The following is a 17,919-nucleotide window of genomic DNA, read 5'->3' as shown; positions in this document are numbered from 1 at the left end:
CTCCGCAGGTGCAGCGCTGTGACACCAAAGTTTTATGGGAGAAGTTTGATTAAATCAATGATTCCCGAGTGCCGGGTGCTGGAAGGGAGGCTCAGCCCGTGCCGTGCCGCTCTCCCCTGGCTCTGCTCGCTCGCAGCTCGAGCTTTGTGACACGTCTGAGCCCCAGCGTCCCTCACGGACAGGGAAAGCCGCACGGACTCTGCTCCCAGCCCCGGCGCTGGGAATCAGCTCTCCTACGGCCCGAGCAGCCTGGAACACATTGCTTTTCCAGGAGCGCTTTCCAACAAACACCAAATCCTACAGATTTCTTCTTGGCACCGGCCGAAGCATTTTTACAGCGATTGATTTTGCTCTGTGAGATTCAGAGAAAGGCTGAAAGGCTGCTCCCGCTTCCAGGAATCCCGGCGAGCACAGGTCGTTCCCTCTCGGGACAGTGCTGCGCAGGCACTGCCCGCATCCCACCCCCTGCCCGCCCCCCACCCCGGGGCACCGGGGGAAGCCCTTTCCTGGCTGCAGCCACGGCTCGGGGGGACAGGCGGGGACGTCCCGCGCGTGGCAGAGGGTGACGGTGCCTCTCCACGGGCGGTGGGTGCGTGCCCGACCCCGGGTGCCCCGTCCTGCCCCGGGGACGCCGCCTGCGCTCTCCGGAGCACCGGGCCGGGATGCGCCCCGCCGGCCCGGTCCGCTCGGTTCCTATCGATGCCAGTCCATGCCGGTCGGTCGCTGCCGGTCCGTGTCACGCCGGTGCGTCGGTGCCGGTCCGGTCCGGTTCGGTCCGCGCGGTTCCGGCCGGTCGGTGCCGCTGGACGCCGTGCCGGTGCGGCCCGTGCGGTGCCGGTGGGTGCCGCGGGGATGCGCTGCGCTGCGGTGGGACCGGACCCGTGGGAGGCGGCGGGGGCGGCCCCGCTAATTGCATAACCGGGACGTCAATGCCGGCGGGAGCGCGGGGGAAGCGCGGGAAGATGGCGCCCCGCGCCCGGCCCCCGCCGCGCCCCGCAGCCCCCCGGGCCCGCGCCCCGAGCGCCCGCTGAGCGCCCGGGGGCACCGCGGTAAGGGCGGCGCCGGCTCCGCGCACGGGCGCCGGGCGGGACGGGCACCGGGCGGGCACCGGGCGGGACGGGCACGGGGCGGGCACCGGGCGGGCGGGCGGACGGCGCCGCGGCCGCCTTTGAATGAGCCAATGGCGGCGGGGCCGCGGCCGCCGCTCGGGGCTGCCCGCGGCCACCCCCGGCAGGTGCCACCGGGGCGCGGGGGACCCGGCCGGGCGCTCCCGCTCCGCGCGGTCCCGCCGCCCGGCACGGGAGCGGCGTGGGCGCTGCCGCACGTGTCCGCGGGGCCGGGGGGGACGGCGGCGGGGGGCGCGGAGCGGCGGGAGCCCCGGGAAGGGAGCGGCGGGGGCGGAGGGAAGCGCGGCGGTCTGCGGGAGCCCCGGGGGCGCTCCCACGCGGGGACCCGGCGGGTGCCGCTGCCGGGACGGGTCGCGGCTCGCGAGCGCCGGGCTCTGCCGGGAGCGGGATCGCTCTGCCCATCCCGGGGCTCTCGGGGAGCGGGAGAGTCCTCATGGATGGCAGGGCCGGGCAGAGGGGGCTCGTGTCGCGGTCCGCGGCGCCGCGACACGCGTGGTGCCACGAGGCCACATGTGTGGCCGTGACGGGAGCGCCAAGGGGAGAAAAGTCCCTTTCGAGTCGTTTCGGCGTCCTTCGGGATCGCAGCTGTGCTGTGGGTGGTTTCTGTGCCTCCTGCACCCCAAACCTCGTGGCGGTGACATTTGGCCGCCTGGGTTCGCTCGCTGTGGGTGGTGCTGGCACATCCCCGCTCCTGCAGCAGCCCCGGTGGTTTGGGAGCCCGCAAAACTGCGCGGAGATCGTGATTTTCAAATCACAGGACATGGAAAGCTTTTATTCCTTATGTGCCCCGTCCCAAAACGGAACCACGCGGAGCTGCGGCGTGTCCCGGTGCTGTGGGAGCCTGTCGGGGGTTAAACCCCTCTTGTTCACCGGTAGCAAAGATTTTGGCCGTTCCCTGGATTTCGTGGAAAGGAACCGTGTCACCGGCCCTGCTTTGCAGTGTCCTGAGCCCTGCTGGTGGGGCTGAGCCGCCCCAGCCTCGGTGCTCCAGGGCAGACCGCTCGGGGATGCTGCGCCCGGCCGGTGCCGTGCCGTGCCGTGCCGAGAGGGCCGGTGACAGCGCGTGTGTCCCCTGCAGGCTGTGCGGATGGAGGGCACGCAGCTGGACCCGCTGATCCGGGATGTGTACGCGGCCGCCGGCCGTGCCCAGCCGGCAGCGGGCTCGGCGCGGAGGGGCGGCGGCTGCCGGGAGCTGATGGTCCGGCTGAGCGAGGGGCAGTACGTGCTGTGCCGCTGGACAGACGGGCTCTACTACCTCGGCAAGATCAAGAGGGTAACGTGGGCACCCCCGGGGAACGGGAGAAGCCGGAGTGGTGCCGGTGCCAGCGGAGCCGGTGCCGTTCCCGGTGCCGTTCGTGGCTCAGGGGGTGCTGGCCTGGGCTGCAGCGTGTCTTTGTCGGGTTGGCATCCTGCCCCGGGGTGTCACGCCCCAAACCTGAGCGCCCGCAGCCCCGAGAGACAGGATCAGGCACCAAGGAAAGCAGGGAAGTGCTGGGAACGGGAGCTGACCCACAACTCTTCCTCCTGCTCTCCTCTGGCAGGTGAGCGGCTCCAAGCAGAGCTGCCTCGTCACGTTTGAGGATAACTCCAAGTACTGGGTGCTCTGGAAGGACATCCAGCATGGTGAGTGTTGCCCCGGCCCCCCTTTCCCGCTGCCTGTTGTGGGACCCCTCCCAGCAGCACGGGGACGTGGCTGTGCCACCTCTGTCACCCCGCTCCCGCAGCCGGTGTCCCGGGGGAGGAGCCCAAGTGCAGCATCTGCCTGGGGAAGAAGTCGGGCCCCAGGAACGAAATCCTCATCTGCGGGAAGTGCGGGCTGGGTGAGTGTGGCTGTCCCCCCCCGGGCCGCGCCGTGCCCGCCCCGGGCGAGGCTGGGGCCGGCCCCGCGGCGCTGAGGCCGGGCTCTCCCGCAGGTTACCACCAGCAGTGCCACATCCCGGTGGCGAGCGGCGGCGAGGGCCCGCTGGGGACGCCGTGGTTCTGCCGCCGCTGCATTTTCGCCCTGGCCGTGCGGGTGAGAGGCAGCTCCCGGCTCCGCGCCCCCGTCCCCGGCACGGCGGGGCAGGACGGGCTCCCAGGGCGGCCGCGCTGACCCCGGGCCCGTCTCTCCCACAGAAAGGGGGTGCCCTGAAGAAAGGAGCCATTGCCAGGACGCTGCAAGCCGTGAAGATGGTGCTGTCCTACAACCCCGAGCTGCTGGAGTGGGACTCCCCGCACCGCACCAACCAGCAGCAGTGCTACTGCTACTGCGGGGGCCCCGGAGAGTAAGGGCAGCCCGCGTGTCACCGCCGGCCCTGTGGGGGAAAGGAAGACGGGATCAGGGCGGGGGTGTTTGATCCCAGGCTTGCAGGGCACTACCCTGGGGCCAGCAGCTCTGCTCCCTCTCGGTTTGCGCAGGAACACGGCTTAGGGACACGCTTCCTCCCCCCGGCTGGGGTCTGGGAGGGGACTGGCGCAGTGGCTGCCACACGCTGCCCTCACTGTCACCGTTCTGTCCCTGCCCAGGTGGTACCTGAAGATGCTGCAGTGCCACCGCTGCCGGCAGTGGTTCCACGAAGCCTGCACGCAGTGCCTCAGCGACCCCATGATGTTTGGAGACAGGTACAGCCCTGCTGGCCTTGGCTGAGGTGGCGCCCAGGGGGACCCATGGGCACATCCCAGCTCTGTGTCCCTGACCCGTGTGACACTGGCCCTGTCCCACAGAGCCCCACTCCTCCTGGCCTTGCTGTCACCATTGTCACTGTCCCACTGTCCCACGCCTGGGCCCTGCCTGGCTGTGGGATGATCCCCTCTCCCAGCACTGTCCCTGACCAGACTGTCCCTGGTCTTTTCCAGGTTCTATGTGTTTTTCTGCTCTGTGTGCAACCAGGGACCAGAGTACATCAAGCGCCTGCCCCTGAGATGGTGAGAAACGGGCTCTGCCTCCTTTGGGAGGCGCCCAGGTGGCTCTGGGACGCCGGGCTGGCTGATCCCTGTTAGTGCTCAGCTGCAGGCAGTGTCCCAGCTCTCCCCAAAGCTCAAGGGATGCTGTCCTGGCTGTGGCATCCGCTGGGATACACCTCTGGGCCGGGCTGCTTCCCCGGTGAAGTGTGGGGAGGTTCCAGTGGTGGGTTTGGGAGGACCTGGGAGCTGTAGTGGCACTGGCAGAACAGGGCATGGTGGTGGCACCATCCTGCCGGGGCTGCTGATCCTGTGCCCCTCTCTGCTGCAGGGTGGACATCGTCCATCTCGCCCTCTACAACCTGGGTGTGCAGAGCAAGAAGAAATACTTTGACTTCGAGGAGATCTTGGCCTTTGTGAACCACCACTGGGACCCTCTGCAGCTCGGGAAGGTACAAACCCACCTTGGGTTGGGCTGGAGAGCGGCCACGGGAGTGAGAAACGTCACCCCAGCCTGTGCAGCGCTCAGCACGGCAGCTCCTGCTCCAGAGGAGTTTAATAATCCCCTTCCTCTGCGCTGGGATTTTCCTCGCCGGAGCGTCAGACCTGACCCCTTTCCCAGCGGGAGCTGGAGCGGGGAGAAGCATTCCCATCAGGAAACCTGTCCCCGGGGCGGGACGGGGCGGCTCCCAGCGAGCGGGGGTGGCTCTGGCCGGGCCTTGGCTCCCTCCTGCCCTCCTTCCCTCCCCGGCCTCGGGCAGGAGCCGAAAGCCGGCGTTCGGCTTCCCCCGCCTGTTGGGTTTTGCACAAGCAGGGCGGCACTGAGCCCTGCCTGCTCCTGTCCCGCAGCTCACGGGCACCCCGATCTCGGAGCGCGGCCCGCACCTCCTGAACGCCCTCAACAGCTACAAGAGCCGGTGAGCGCCGCCCGGGGGTGCCGCGGGGGGGATGCGGGATGCGGGATGCGGGATGCGGGATGCGGGATGCTGCCAGCTGCTGAGGGCTGCTCCCTCCCCTCTGCCCAGGTTTCTGTGCGGGAAGGAGATCAAGAAGAAGAAATGCATCTTCCGCCTGCGGATCCGCGTCCCCCCGAACCCCCCCAGCAAGGTGCTGCCGGAGAAAGCCCCCGGCGAGGGCGAGAGCGGCTCCTGCGAGCTGAAGAAGCGGGGCAAAAGCAAATACGCCCATAAGGACAGGTGAGGCGGCCCCGCTGGCCCGGCCATCCCCGCGGCAGCCCCAGCCCCCCGCCCCTGCCCGCGCCCCCCTCACGCCCTGTTCGCAGCCTCCTGCCGCGGCAGCTCCAGCAGCAGAAGCGAGCGCGGCGCAAGAGGGCCAAGTTCCTGCTGGAGGATGCCATTCCCAGCGTGAGTCCTTCGCCCCCTCCTCTCTGCGGCCGCGGGGCTCTGCCCAGCCCTGCCCGCAGGTTTTCCACGCTCCCGGGGCAGGGAGAGCTCCTGTCCCTCACCTTGGGCAGTGTCGCATGCCCAGCCCACTCCCAGGGCAGCGGGGATTGGGAGGGCAGAGGGTGCCAGCGGTGGCCCCGTGCCAGGCAGTGAGGAGTGAGCTTGTTTTTGTGACAGAGCGACTTCACCTCGGCCTGGAGCACCAACCACCACCTGGCCAGCATCTTCGACTTCACGCTGGATGAGATCCAGAGCCTGAAAAGGTCCGCGCAGCCGGAGCAGGGCTGTGGGGGGCAGGGGTGCTGCTTGTGCCGGGTTGGGGGCGGTGCCGCATCCCAGCCTGTCCCATCCCACCCTATCCACAGTGCCAGCTCAGGACAGACTTTCCTGTCGGACGTGGACTCCACAGATGCCACCAGCACCTCAGGCTCGGCCTCCACGAGCCTCTCCTACGAGTCCAGGTGGGGACCGTGCCCCTTGCCCCCTTCTGGAGGGGTCCTGGTGGCATGGCCAGGGGGTGAGGGCTTGTGTCCCTGCTCTTCATGTCCCACCCTGGGGAGTTTTTCCTCCCTGTGCCCCAAAACGGGATGGAGGTCCCAGAGTGGCATTTCCTGGGGGTGCAGGATCGGATCCACCGGCTGGGCTCCCCCAAATTCCCGGCGTGCTCCCCCCAGAAGCCAGCCCGGGGGGGGGGGGGGCACACTTTGGGCGCTGCCCTCACTCCTGCCCCGTGCCCTCCTCGGCAGCCGCAGGACCGTGGGCAGCCGCAAGCGCAAGCTGGCAGTGCCAGCCTACGCCTCGGGGGCCAAGAGGAGAGGAGGGGGCGAGCTGGGCGGGCGCCCGGCCGCCACCACCCCCGAGGGCAGCGAGGCAGCGGCCGGCCCCGAGCGCCCCGACGACGGCATCGACAGCCACACCTTCGAGAGCATCAGCGAGGACGACTCCTCGCTGTCCCACCTCAAGTCCTCCATCAGCAGCTACTTCGGGGCCGCGGGCCGGCTGGTGTGCGGGGAGAAGTACCAGGTGCTGGCGCGGCGGGTGACGCTGGAGGGGAAGGTGCAGTACCTGGTGGAGTGGGAAGGCACGACCCCCTACTGAGCCCCGCCAGCCCCGAAACCTCTCCCGGAGCCGGAGCAGAGGAGATCGGGCTGCTGGGGAAGCCCGTGAGGCACAGGAGAGCCGCTGGTCCCTCCTCCCGGCCATCTCGGCGGGGGGAGGCAGCGCCCAGGCAGGCAGGGCTGCCCAGGAATGAAACCTGAAGCCCCGACACTCTATTTTTTTTAATGTCAACGATTTTTAGTTCCTTGGCTGTGTTTATGCAGAGCGTGGCCCGGCCGTGCCCTCCTGATGGAGCCCGGTGGTGCTCAGAGCAGCGAGGGGCTCCGGCCCTTCCAGAAGGGTCCCCCTGGCACAGCTAGAGCAGCTGCCTGGGGGCACCCCACACCCCGCTCACACACAGGGACCCGTGCCGGGCACAGCCTGCCTCATCCCGCTGTCCCAGCCTGACTGAGCAGCCTCCAGGAGCTCCTGCTGCCCAAACACCAACCCCTCCTCACCCCTGGGCTCTCCCAGCTCATCCCCGTGCCCTCGGGAAACTGGGGGACAGCTCTCGGGGTTTTCCACCTCGTCCTGAATCCATTCATGAAAGGAATGTGGTTTGCTTTGTGTGAGAGGAAAATGCCCCCAAAGCAGCCCACGCGTGGCTGTCGCAGCCATGGGGCAGATGTGCTCTCACCCCACAACCTGGACTGTGTGTGGGGCTGCACCGGCTTCATTTCCCTGTTCTGACAATCATGATCTTGGAAGAGATCGTCCAAAAAATCCTCCTTTGCCTTAAAACCACCGTGGGGACTGCACAGACTGGAGCCCAAGGCCTTTTGTTTCTACAGGAATCTTCACCCAAATGTGCCAAACCAGCAGACAAACCAAAAAAAAAAAAAAGGCTGAGTAGGACAATGGGGGCAGGGGCTGTACTGGGGTCCCTGTGGCCACCCCTGTGACCTCCTGGCTGCGCTGATGTCTGTGAGCACCGGGCTTGATTTGCCTGCAGGAGAGAAGGAGCAGCCCCTCCTCTAACAAAGCAATGCTGCCAGCCTGGGCAGGAGCAGAGCAGCTGGCTTTTAAAGAAAGATCCCAGTATCAGAGAGATGTGTTCGATTTTTATCCTTTAGAGAGACAGAGAGATGGTTTAATGTCCTCCTCGCCTCTCCCCCGTCCCACTGTGGCTGTCCCAGGGGATGGAGGGTGGCCCACGCTGGGCTGTGGGGTCCTGTCCTGTCCTGCCTGCGCTTGTGGGATCTCGGCTCATCCACAGCACAGTGTCCCTGTCCTTTTGGGAGAGGGGCTGCCAGGTGCCCCCATCCCTGGCAGGAGAACTGGAGAACTGGAGAACTGCCTGTCCTGCCTTAGCTTTGTCCCTGAAGGATCACTTCAAAGATTTCCCTTTCCTAGTGCCTATGGAGCCCTTCCAAGGGTCTGCTGAGAGCTGTGCCAGGGCTGAGCAGGGTTATGCCCGTGGGATGTGCCCGTGGGAGCACCCACAGGGTCTGGCCCTGGCTCCTCTCTGCTCCCTCTGTGTTCCCCCTCCTCCTCTCCTGGCTTCTTGCAGAGAATTGAATGTGGAGCCTTTAAAAGTATTTTTGTTGCAGAGTATATTTTGCATTCGCTGTAATAGAGATTATAACAACTCTGTGCACCTTCTGATTTCTGAGTTCAGGTTGCTGCTTGTGAGCACCTCTTGTTACACCCAAGTTGTAATTAATATGTCTGATGTACAATTAAAAAGTGGGGTTTTTTTCAAAGTCACTGTTATTTTGTGGTGTGAGGATTATTGGGTTGGGATGCCCAGTGCCCAGCACGGGACACCTGTGCCAGGTGAGCTGTGCAAGCCTTTCCTCCTGCCCAGCTGTGACCACGAGAGCCTGCCCAGGTAAGAAACTCCTGTTTATTGCCTTTCCAGTCACATAAATAACCCGAATATGTCCCCTAAGCTGTGTCCCAGGAACCATTAGCGTGAGGATCCTTTTACAAAGCTCAGCTTGGCCCAGGCAGAAAGCACAGCTCAGGCGGGGGTAGGGACACAGTGCCAGGGCAGCGCCGTGGTCCTGCTGGCACCGGGGCTCCCGTAACCGGCCGTGGCTGTTCCCTAGCTCACCCCAGCTCTCTGTGACAGGGAGAGCTCAATCCTGCTGGGGTTCCTGGGGTTTGCTGCCTCCCCGGGCTCCGCAGGGCTGAGCCGCCAGGGGAGCCGGGGGCACGGCCACATCCCCGGGGGACGCTGGCAGCGGGGCTCAGGGCTGCCTGTGGGGACACACGGCACCGCAGGGGCTGCCAGGCCACGGCTCCCGGCTGCAGTTCGCTGCTGACAGCCCGGGGCAGCCCCGAGTGTCCTGACAGGGACATCTCCGCCTGTCCTCGGGCACGGCTCTGGGGGCAGGCGGCCCTTCCCAGCCCAGCCCGTGCCCGCTCCGGGGTGCCCAGGGCTCCCGGGGCAGGCTGAGGAGCGGAGCTGTCCCCGTCCCAAGCTCCCGTGTCCCAGCAAAGCCCAGGAGGTAAAAGCTTCGAGCCTCTCAGTCCCGCGGGACGTTCTCCTCCATCCATCGGAGGTACCCAGGGTTTCCTTGCTCAATCGGCAGGCTGATGATTTCGGGGATTTCAAAGGGATGGATGGATCTAAAGTGGAAACAGGCGCGGAGGAGGAGCGCAGTCAGCTCCAGCCCTCCCGCACTTCAAAGCGCCCGCGGCTCCTTTCTGCCACGTGGGAATTCTGCTTCGAGTTGGGGCTTTACCGCAGGCTGCCGGGGGCCTGGCCCCAAGCTGAGAGCGCCCCCCGCTCTGGAGCTGCAGGAAATCCTGTCAGGGAATGACCCGTGTGAGGAGGAGAACCCCTGCTGGAATCCAGCACGGAGGGCTGGGGGAAGCCCAGCAGTTGATATTTCTGCCACCTTTTCCTTTTTGCTGGTGCCGTCTCTGGGTTTTTCTGGCTTGTAAGATACAGCAGGAGCACTTAACCCCCCTCCCCTGGCTGGGATAGGGCTCAAGGAACCCCCAAAGCTGGAGCAGGAGGGGACAGCCTACCTTGGACGGGACACCCAGCGCTCCCGTGGAGCCAGAGCCTCACCTGACGTAGTTGGACAATTCCCCTATTTTGGACGTCCTTGTTTTCACCAGCTGTGGAGAGGAAAAAACCAGAACAACGCCGAGGGAGATGTGAAGGCATGGAGGGATCCTGGTGGGCAGTTCCACTGCCCCCACCCAGCATGGCCAGGGGGTGACAGGAGCTGTCCCAGGGCTCCTCCCGGGGATGGTCCCAAACCCAGCCACCCTCCCCAAACCCCCCTGCAGCCCCTTCCAGCTGGGGCCATTTGCTACGGGGATTTTCGTGATGCAGGGAATGATCAATTACCAGCAGTATTTCAGTGGATTCTTCCAGTTCCCCTTTCCAGAAATACCTGAATTCCAAAGAAAAGCAGCATCAGCAACCCCAGCTCTGCTGCAGCCGTACCAACCCTCGGGTTACTTTCCCTGCTCGGTGCTTTTTTGCACGTGGCCATTTCCTTACAAAGCGGCTCAAGAAGCATTTCTGGCCCCAAAAACTGCCCAGCGCACGAGTGAGCACCCCAGCTTTATGGCCAGGAGCCTCCTCCAGAGGATTTGCCCAGGGGGCCTGGCAAGGCAGATCTGCTGGGGGTGTCCTGGGGTGGTGGCTCTGAGCGGCGCCTGGGGGACAGTGCCTGCAGGGAGCGTGGCTGGCAGGCTGAGCTTTCCTCCTCTCTTTCCCTGCAGGAGAGGAGCTGCGCTCCTCATGAGTCAGATGTGACCTTTCCAAACATTTCCGCTGCCAGGAGCTGTCCTGATCTCATCTGCCGGCAGGGCTCCTGCTCCGGGAGGGCTCGGAGGCGTCGCGGTGTCTCGGGGCAGGGCACGGAGCAGGATCCAGCTGGAGCAGCTCTGCTCTGCCTCTTTGGGTTTGTAGGATGGGATGGATGAGGGGAAGAAGGGCGTTCCTGGGTTTGCCCCCAGGTGGGATAGGGGGTGCACTGTGGGATCCCCTCCCGAGGGAAGCTGGGGTGGGATCTGCTCCTCACTTCTGCCAGGGTGTTTCTATGAGGAAAAACTGATTTGGGGCTTTGCTCTTGAACTCCTCCAACAAGTGCAGCCCCTTTGCATGGACAGCTGAGGACACCTGCAGAGCAGGGCTGGGCCTGTTCCAAGGTCAAACCTGCTGTTCTTCCTGCCTGGAAAAGCTGCTCAATTTTGCAAAAGCCTTTCCTGGTCCCTATTTGGCTGTTTTTTGGAGTCTCTAATAACAGGCACCCCGTCCTCAGGACCATAAACCCTAAATTGCTGGATGTCTGTGTAGCCAAGTAGCCAATAAATGAATGAGCCCCACGGGCAGGGGGAGCATCTGCCCTCCTCTATAAGCTCTGAGCACAGTGACGCTCATCCCCACCATCTGCAACAACAAACACACCCAGCAGCCTTCTGGAGCCGAGGCCCGTGTCCATCCCCTCCTTCCCTCCCTCCCGCAGAGCCCAGGTTTGCTCCTCCCTCGGGGAATATCCAGCGCTACTCACAGGGCCGAGCTCTTGGGCAGGATGTTCACGCCGGCAGCCAGCCTCTTATCCATGATGGCCCTGGGGGACACAGGAGGGGCAGTCGGTGCCAGCTCAGAGCTCACCCCCAGCCTTGGGGACACTCCCTTGTGCTGCCCGGGATTGGCAGCAGCAGCTTTGACATTGGAGACGCTGAATTTTGGGTTACTTATTACCCTGAGAAAACAGAGGCAGAGGTGAACTTTGGCTGGAGATACTTCAGAGCAGGGCTCCGGGCCCTCCCTGTGCTGAGGAGGGAGTTTGGGGCTTGCTCCTGCCCGGTGCCAGCCCCGTGCCCCTCTGGCTGTGGTGTCACCAGGACAGGGACTGAAATGTGGGACCACAAAAGCCCAGCCTGGGATGGACAGCAAGGGGTTTGTCTGCCACTGTCCAGCTGTGCCCCCTCCTCCCAGAGCAGCCTAAATGTGCGTCTTGTTAGACTAAAAACATCAAGGTTTTTCAACCCAGACTATCCCAGAAATCTGAAGGGCAGATAGATTCCCTCCCTCGGGCTGCCTCTGAGAGTTGAGGGCTGGTTTGTTATCGCAGAGCTGCTCGGGAGAAGTGACACTTCAGAGGTGACAGAGCACTGACCCCGTCTCGGGGAGGATTTGTAGAAGAAGGGGGGCAAACGTTGTGTCTGGTGAGCAGAGCAGTGTGTGGCCCTTGGCACAGAGCTGGCAGCTGTCCCTCCAGGCAGGGCAGCAGTGACCCCACCTTGGGTTTGCTTTAGCACTGGCTTGGGGGGACCGTGGCTGAGAGGAAAGGCACCCCAGGAGGCTCAGGGCTGTTTGCTCCCTCCATGTGCAGGCAGCTCCAGGCATTCAACGCTCGTGGAGCATCTTGAGTTCATCTTCAGACCAACAAAGTGCAGCAGCACGAGCAGAGCCACCCCTGCTGTGTCACGTCACACATGGCACAAATCAATTTGGATTTGCTGCCTGCAGCTTGCAGTTCCTTTAGCACAGGAGCCTTTTGGTTTTGGTGCTCTGTCCCAGTAAATTGAGATCCCGGGATCCTGAACTTTGTCCCAGCAAGAGGCCACCAGGGGAACAGAGAACATTGCAAGAAGCTGAATGTGATCTGTGGAAAATGTCTGCATAATATATGATAGCTTTGGGTCGGGTACTTAACCGCGTGTTTCTTTGCCCTGAAGTGAGGCAGATTAAATATTAACAAGCAGAAAAGCAAAGGAAATGATAAACACAAATCCAAGGCAGCAGTGGGCGCTGGTGGAGTGCTGGGCAAGTTGGGTGAGGTGCAGCAGCCACATCACTCAGCCAAGGGGGTCAGCTCCTCCCAGGACAGCCAAGAAGGTCTTGAGATGCTGAATTCTACCTGCAGCTCTTCTGCTTCCCCAAACCTTGAACCTCTTTTCCTTAAACCAGTGGAAAATTTCCTCGCAGACTGATCCGTCTGAGTGAGGGCTCCACTGAGCAGTGCAAAGGAAGAATAAACACAGGAAAGGGAGTGGGGGAGTGTAAGAGCCCTGTGTCATCCCTGCAACCAGGGCTCATTGCTCCCAGCTCCAGAACAAAGGAATAATTACTCCACCAGTAAAACCACAACCAAAGTACACGTATCTCAGCACGGGGGAGTGATTTATCTCCTCTCCCTTCCCTGCAAGATGAGGAACAAAGAGTGGAAAGCATTTGCAAAGCTGTTAAGACGAGGCATTTTCAGGAACTGAGGCTCTTTTCACCAGCCACAGTTGCTCCTTTTTTTTTTTTTTTTAAGGAGACATCGAGCAGGCAGGCATAATTCTATTTGAATTTCTTAATACAGTTGCAGTATTTAAGGTGACACAAACTCCCTTTCAGTAGCCTGTCAGTTCCTGAGCATGCCTGGGAGCCCTTTGCTGGGGATGGAGGGGTTTTGGCAGCAGGAAAACAGCGCAGGAGGTGTTGCAGGAAACTTCATGGTCCATCATAAACACTGCCCCAGTCAACACGGGTGCAGTTCTTTGAACAGACCATCCATTGAGTCGGGGACTGACAGATGTGTGAAAAGAACTCTGCATGCAAAATGTCACCCCAAGTGTCTCATATATTAAAACAGAAGAAGGAAAAGATGGGGGGGAAGCCCTCACTCCCTGAAGTTTGCCTGGTGAGCAGAGTGGCACCTCAGAAGTGTTTGTTGTGACCCTTTTTCCTTTATTTTCCTGTCACAGCACCGTGCTTTGTCTCTCTCTGTAAATATCCCTCCTGGCATTTTGTTGTCTGTGCTGTTCTGGAGAGGAATAAAGGCTGTGGCAGATCAGAGAACATCAGGTTGGAGCTCAATCCACTCAAGAACCCAGAAGTTCAGGGTCATGAAAATGGGTCTTGAAAATGCAAGGCAGTGGAATGCATTGAGAATTGCTGGCTGTAACCATGGCATTGACTCCAGAGGCAAATGTCAGCTTTCCTCGGGACAGAGCAGCCCTTGGCAAGGGCTTGTGACACAGAGGCAATGAAAAAGGAGCATTGCTGGGGTGTCACAGAATCCCAGAAGGGTTTGGCTCGGGAGGCACCTTAAACCTTGTCACTGCACGCCCTGCCATGGCAGGGACACCTTCCAAGCCCCAGTGTCCAACCTGGCCTCGAACACTGCAGGGATGGGGCAGCCCCAGCTCCTGTGGGCACTGTGCCAGAACCGCACGGGCCAGAGGGACAAGGGGACATTCAGCTTTCCTCCAGCCTTGCAGCCCCCGGAGAGGGCAGGCAGGGCCGTACCTGGCGATGTCCCTGGCGATGTGCTCGTTGAGGCAGGTGACGAAGGCGATGGAGTGTGTCCCTGGCACGTAGCTGCCCGTGACAGCCGAGTGCAGCTGCACAGCCAGGCCCCGGAGCAGGGGGGACACGAGCACCAGCAGCGTCAGCACCTCGGAGAGAACACCAGGGGTGGTGGGAGGTGAAGGACGGCCCGTGGGGAACAGCATTTACATTGTCTGTGCCTCGAGGGACGCTTCCAGGCTTCTCGCAGCAGTGCAGAGCCAGTTAAATGGAATTAAGGTGAGAATCTGCTCCTAGGGGGATGCATTCCCCTCCAGGAGAGCCGGTCTCGTGCTCAGGGCAGGAGAGGGGAGCTTTTGAGGCTGTACCAGCCCAGGACTCGACTGTGGGAGGCCACCCCCAGAGTAATGGGGTTCCAGACACCACCACCCAACCACAGCAGCCAGGACCGGCTTTCTGCAGAAGGACAAGGAGGTAAGACATGGAATGTCTTGGTTTCTAGAGCAAAAACCAGCAAGAAGGGAATGGTTCCCACAGCAGCACTTCTCTCCTGCTCAGGACACACCTGCAGCCACCCTCCAGCGTGGGCCAGGGGTGAGCTGTGCCCATCCCTCTGGGGAATGAGGGGCACAGCACCCTCTGCTCCCTGGGGATGCGGGCAGGGGAAGAGCAGGGTTTGTCCATGGGAAACAGGTTTGGTGCCAGGAGCTGGGGAATGCCCGTCCTGCCCTGCCACAGCTCTGTGCAGCCCAGCCAGAGCACGCTCCAGCCTCACTTCAAGGCAGGCTTTACATTCATCCCATCTGAGCTATCTGTGCTGGAAGCACAGTGAGTCAGGAGCCTGTGGGGCACGGAAACCTCAGTGTACACAGCCCAGCTCTGGACGGTGCTGCTCTGCCCTGCTGCGCCCTCCCTTTGTCTTTTGTTTTGTTTTGGACACAAACAGCATCTGGCCCTGAATCAGCTGCAGTGATTTAAAAAATGCTAAGAATATATTCCTTTCCCCTCCTTATTTCCACCCTCCTTTGTCCTCTGACAAACCTGCCATTACAGCACTAATGTAGAAATCTCTCTCTTTTCTTTTATTTTCTTTTTTTTTTTTTTCTAAATTGAATTAAAAATCTCTCTTGTCACCCCAAAGCCAGGAGCTCCTTTCCATTTGGAAAATGACTGATGTGCTGTACTGCTCGTCTCCTCTTTCCCAATCCATTTAAAGAAATATTCTTTGTTACCACAAGACTTCTCATCATAATTTTTAGAGCTCCTCCTGTGCTCCTTTTTTTTCCCACTAAGCCATTTAACAAATATTATACAACAAATCCCAGAAGCTACTCGGAGAGTTACAAGCCCAACAGAGATGTGCTGGTGTACCTATTTTCCCAGATTAAAATGTAATTGTGCTCCTTGCTCAGGGAAAAAAACCAAACATCCAACCTGTTCAGCCTGAGGATCATTAATCTTCTTGTGAGATGTATGTGCATGCAAGGAGGAAATCCCCAGGATCATTTGTGATTGAATATTAGTACAAACATGAACACTACCTTGGTTTTTTTCTGGTGTTTCCCCCCTTTTTTATGAAAAGGAAGATTTCTTCCCCCTTTTTTTTTTCCAGAATAATTATATTTGCTAAGGGATGGTGCAAAAAAAGGAGTGAAACATCAGGATTCCTGCCTGATAAACCAATTAAACTCGTGCTTGCCAAAATACTGAAGTGAACAAAACTGAAAACCCCCCTGTGAGGATTTAAGAACTTCACTGAGAAGCACGGAGCAGCAAAATGCCAATTCAGTGCAGAGAGACAGATTTCTGCAACACTTCTCCTGGCTTTGGTGATCTATAAACAGCTTTAGGTTTAGAATCACCCTGCTAGGACTTTTTGCCTGGTTTTGATGAGATCCTGTTAGAAAACCCCAACTGAGCAACACCACCTGAGCACAACGTGTGGCGATGCTGCTGTAAAAAAAGGTGAAAATTTGCTTTTCTCCCAGCAGACGCAGGGAGCCCACCCCTCCTGCACGAGGGTTTTGGGGACGGGTTTGCTAACAGAGGCACAGACAGATGTGTCCATGGCTGCTGGGGTGAGGTGGTGTCTGTTGTGCTCCCCAGGGAGTGTCCCATGTCCTGCATCTCCATCCCATCCCTGTGTCCATCCCATCCCTGTGTCCATCCCTGTGTCCATCCCAGCTCCTTGACCATCCCATCCCCGTGTCCATCCATTCCCGTGTCCATCCCCGTGTCTGTCCATCCCCGTGTTTGTCCATTCCCTGTGTTCATCCATTCCCGTGTCCGTCCATCCCTGTGTCCATCCCCGTGTCCATCCATCCCTGTGTCCATCCCGGTGTCCATCCCTGTGTCCATCCCAGTGTCCATCCCCGTGTCCGTCCATCCCGGTGTCCATCCCTGTGTCTGTCCATCCCCCTGTCTGTCCATCCCGGTGTCCATCCCTGTGTCCATCCATCCCAGTGTCCATCCCGGTGTCCATCCCGATGTCCATCCCAGTGTCCATCCCCGTGTCCGTCCATCCCAGTGTCCATCCCCATGTCCATCCCAGTGTCCATCCCGGTGTCCATCCCCGTGTCCATCCCCGTGTCTGTCCATCCCGGTGTCCATCCCGGTGTCTGTCCATCCCGGTGTCCGTCCATCCCCGCCGCACTCACCAGCAGCACGGTGCCGCGGCCGGGCCGGGGGCAGCCCTGGGCGGCGGGGGGCAGCGGGCAGCGCTGGCTCAGCCCCTCCATGCCCGGCGGCCCCTCCACCTGCTGTGCCCGAGCCCGGAGCGCTGCCCGGAGCGGCGGCACTGACTCCTCCTCCTCCTCCTCCTCCTCCTCCTCCTCCTCCTCCTCCTCCTCCTCCTCCTCCTCCTCCTCTCCTTCCTCCCCGGCTGGGGCGGGGCTGCGGGGCAGGACAGCGCGGTGTCCCCTCCTGCCCCCCCAGCCTCCGCACCTGCGGGACCTGCCGGGCAGGGGGGACAAATATCGGGGCTTGGCACCCCAAAATTCGGGTCACGCACCCGAGCTGGCGCCAAGTGCCCGCAGCAGCGTCTGCTGGGGTTTCCAGGCTGTCCCTCCAGTTCCAGCCCTGGAGCCCCCCCAGCGCCGTCCCCGGTGCTCTGAGACGTGCTGACCCCATTTGTCACCTGGGCTTTGATTTCCCTGTCTGTAAATCTGTTATTTGCTCAGGTTTCACCTGGCTGGGGCTCTCTGGACAGAAACCGCGGGGCGGGGGCTGAGTGCTGGCGTGGTGTTTGTACCCAAAATCTCCCGTGCGGGACGCGGGGCAGAGCCGAGCGCTGTTTGGCTCACGCTGCAACTTTATTGTCCCCCCGTGTGACTTTTTACTGTGCCCCTGTCCGCTCCCATAGTGTGCCAGGAGAATTCACTCCTTGCCTGCCTGCATCTCCATCCCATCCCCGTGTCCATCCCGTCCCTGTGTCCATCCCATCCCCGTGTCCATCCATCCCCGTGTCCATCCCATCCCATCCCATCCCCGTGTCCATCCCCGGGTCCATCCCGTCCCTGTGTCCATCCATCCCCGTGTCCATCCCATCCCATCCCATCCCATCCCATCCCATCCCATCCCCGTGTCCATCCCCGGGTCCATCCCGTCCCTGTGTCCATCCCATCCCCGTGTCCATCCCGTCCCTGTGCCCATCCCCGTGTCCATCACATGTTTATTTGGGGGATGGATCCTTCCCAGAGCTGGAAGCACGAAGTTGTAGGAGTAATGTGACAGCACCGATTTGTTCGTAAAACGTGAGGAAACGAGGGGCTGGCGCGTTCCCGCAGCCCAGGAGCTGCTCCGGGCAGACACCGGGACGGGACCGGCTGGTCCTGCTCCCTCGGGATCAGCGCTTTCCCTCCCCGAGCCAGATAAACGCCGCTTCTCGCAGTTCCGCCAAAAAACGGCGACGCCGTGAGCGGACCTCAGCCCGCGCTCGGGCCTTGGGGACCCGCCACGGCCATGGGGGCGGCCCCAAAGGGACCACGCCCATCATGACTGGGACCACGCCCTTTCACTAGGGGGACCACGCCCCCTCTGCTATCGATACCACGCCCCCTTCATTACCGGGACCACCCCCCCACCCACCGTTACCGGGACCACACCCACCGTTATCGGGACCACACCCACATTACCGGAACCACACCCCATTTTACCGGGACCACGCCCTTCCGTTACCAGGACCACGCCCTTCCGTTACCGG

The 17,919-nt window shown here is 61.6% G+C and overlaps 2 protein-coding genes across 2 annotated transcripts; one reads left to right on the top strand and one right to left on the bottom strand.

Annotated features, from left to right (window-relative positions):
- The first annotated feature begins 224 nt into the window (after nt 1-224).
- PHF19 (PHD finger protein 19) lies at nt 225-8,211 on the top strand. The gene is made up of 15 exons (XM_038156586.1): nt 225-1,049; nt 2,206-2,400; nt 2,669-2,750; nt 2,852-2,947; nt 3,041-3,141; nt 3,243-3,391; nt 3,633-3,728; nt 3,963-4,031; nt 4,339-4,459; nt 4,857-4,924; nt 5,033-5,203; nt 5,290-5,371; nt 5,588-5,673; nt 5,776-5,871; nt 6,157-8,211. Exons 2-15 carry the CDS (start codon nt 2,215-2,217, stop codon nt 6,506-6,508), a joined length of 1,755 nt encoding a protein of 584 aa, XP_038012514.1. The 5' UTR covers nt 225-1,049; nt 2,206-2,214; the 3' UTR covers nt 6,509-8,211.
- On the bottom strand, nt 8,045-16,526 carry CUTA (cutA divalent cation tolerance homolog). The gene is made up of 6 exons (XM_038156587.1): nt 16,376-16,526; nt 13,719-13,867; nt 10,987-11,046; nt 9,816-9,861; nt 9,531-9,580; nt 8,045-9,082 (listed from the first exon to the last, which is right to left on the bottom strand). Exons 1-6 carry the CDS (start codon nt 16,454-16,456, stop codon nt 8,980-8,982), a joined length of 489 nt encoding a protein of 162 aa, XP_038012515.1. The 5' UTR covers nt 16,457-16,526; the 3' UTR covers nt 8,045-8,979.
- Nucleotides 16,527-17,919: the final 1,393 nt, after the last annotated feature.

The sequence above is a fragment of the Motacilla alba genome, chromosome 17, assembly GCF_015832195.1.
Source record: "Motacilla alba alba isolate MOTALB_02 chromosome 17, Motacilla_alba_V1.0_pri, whole genome shotgun sequence".
Taxonomy (NCBI): domain Eukaryota; kingdom Metazoa; phylum Chordata; class Aves; order Passeriformes; family Motacillidae; genus Motacilla; species Motacilla alba.
The sequence above is the reverse complement of the archived record's forward strand: the minus strand, read 5'-3'. Positions and strand labels throughout refer to the sequence as shown.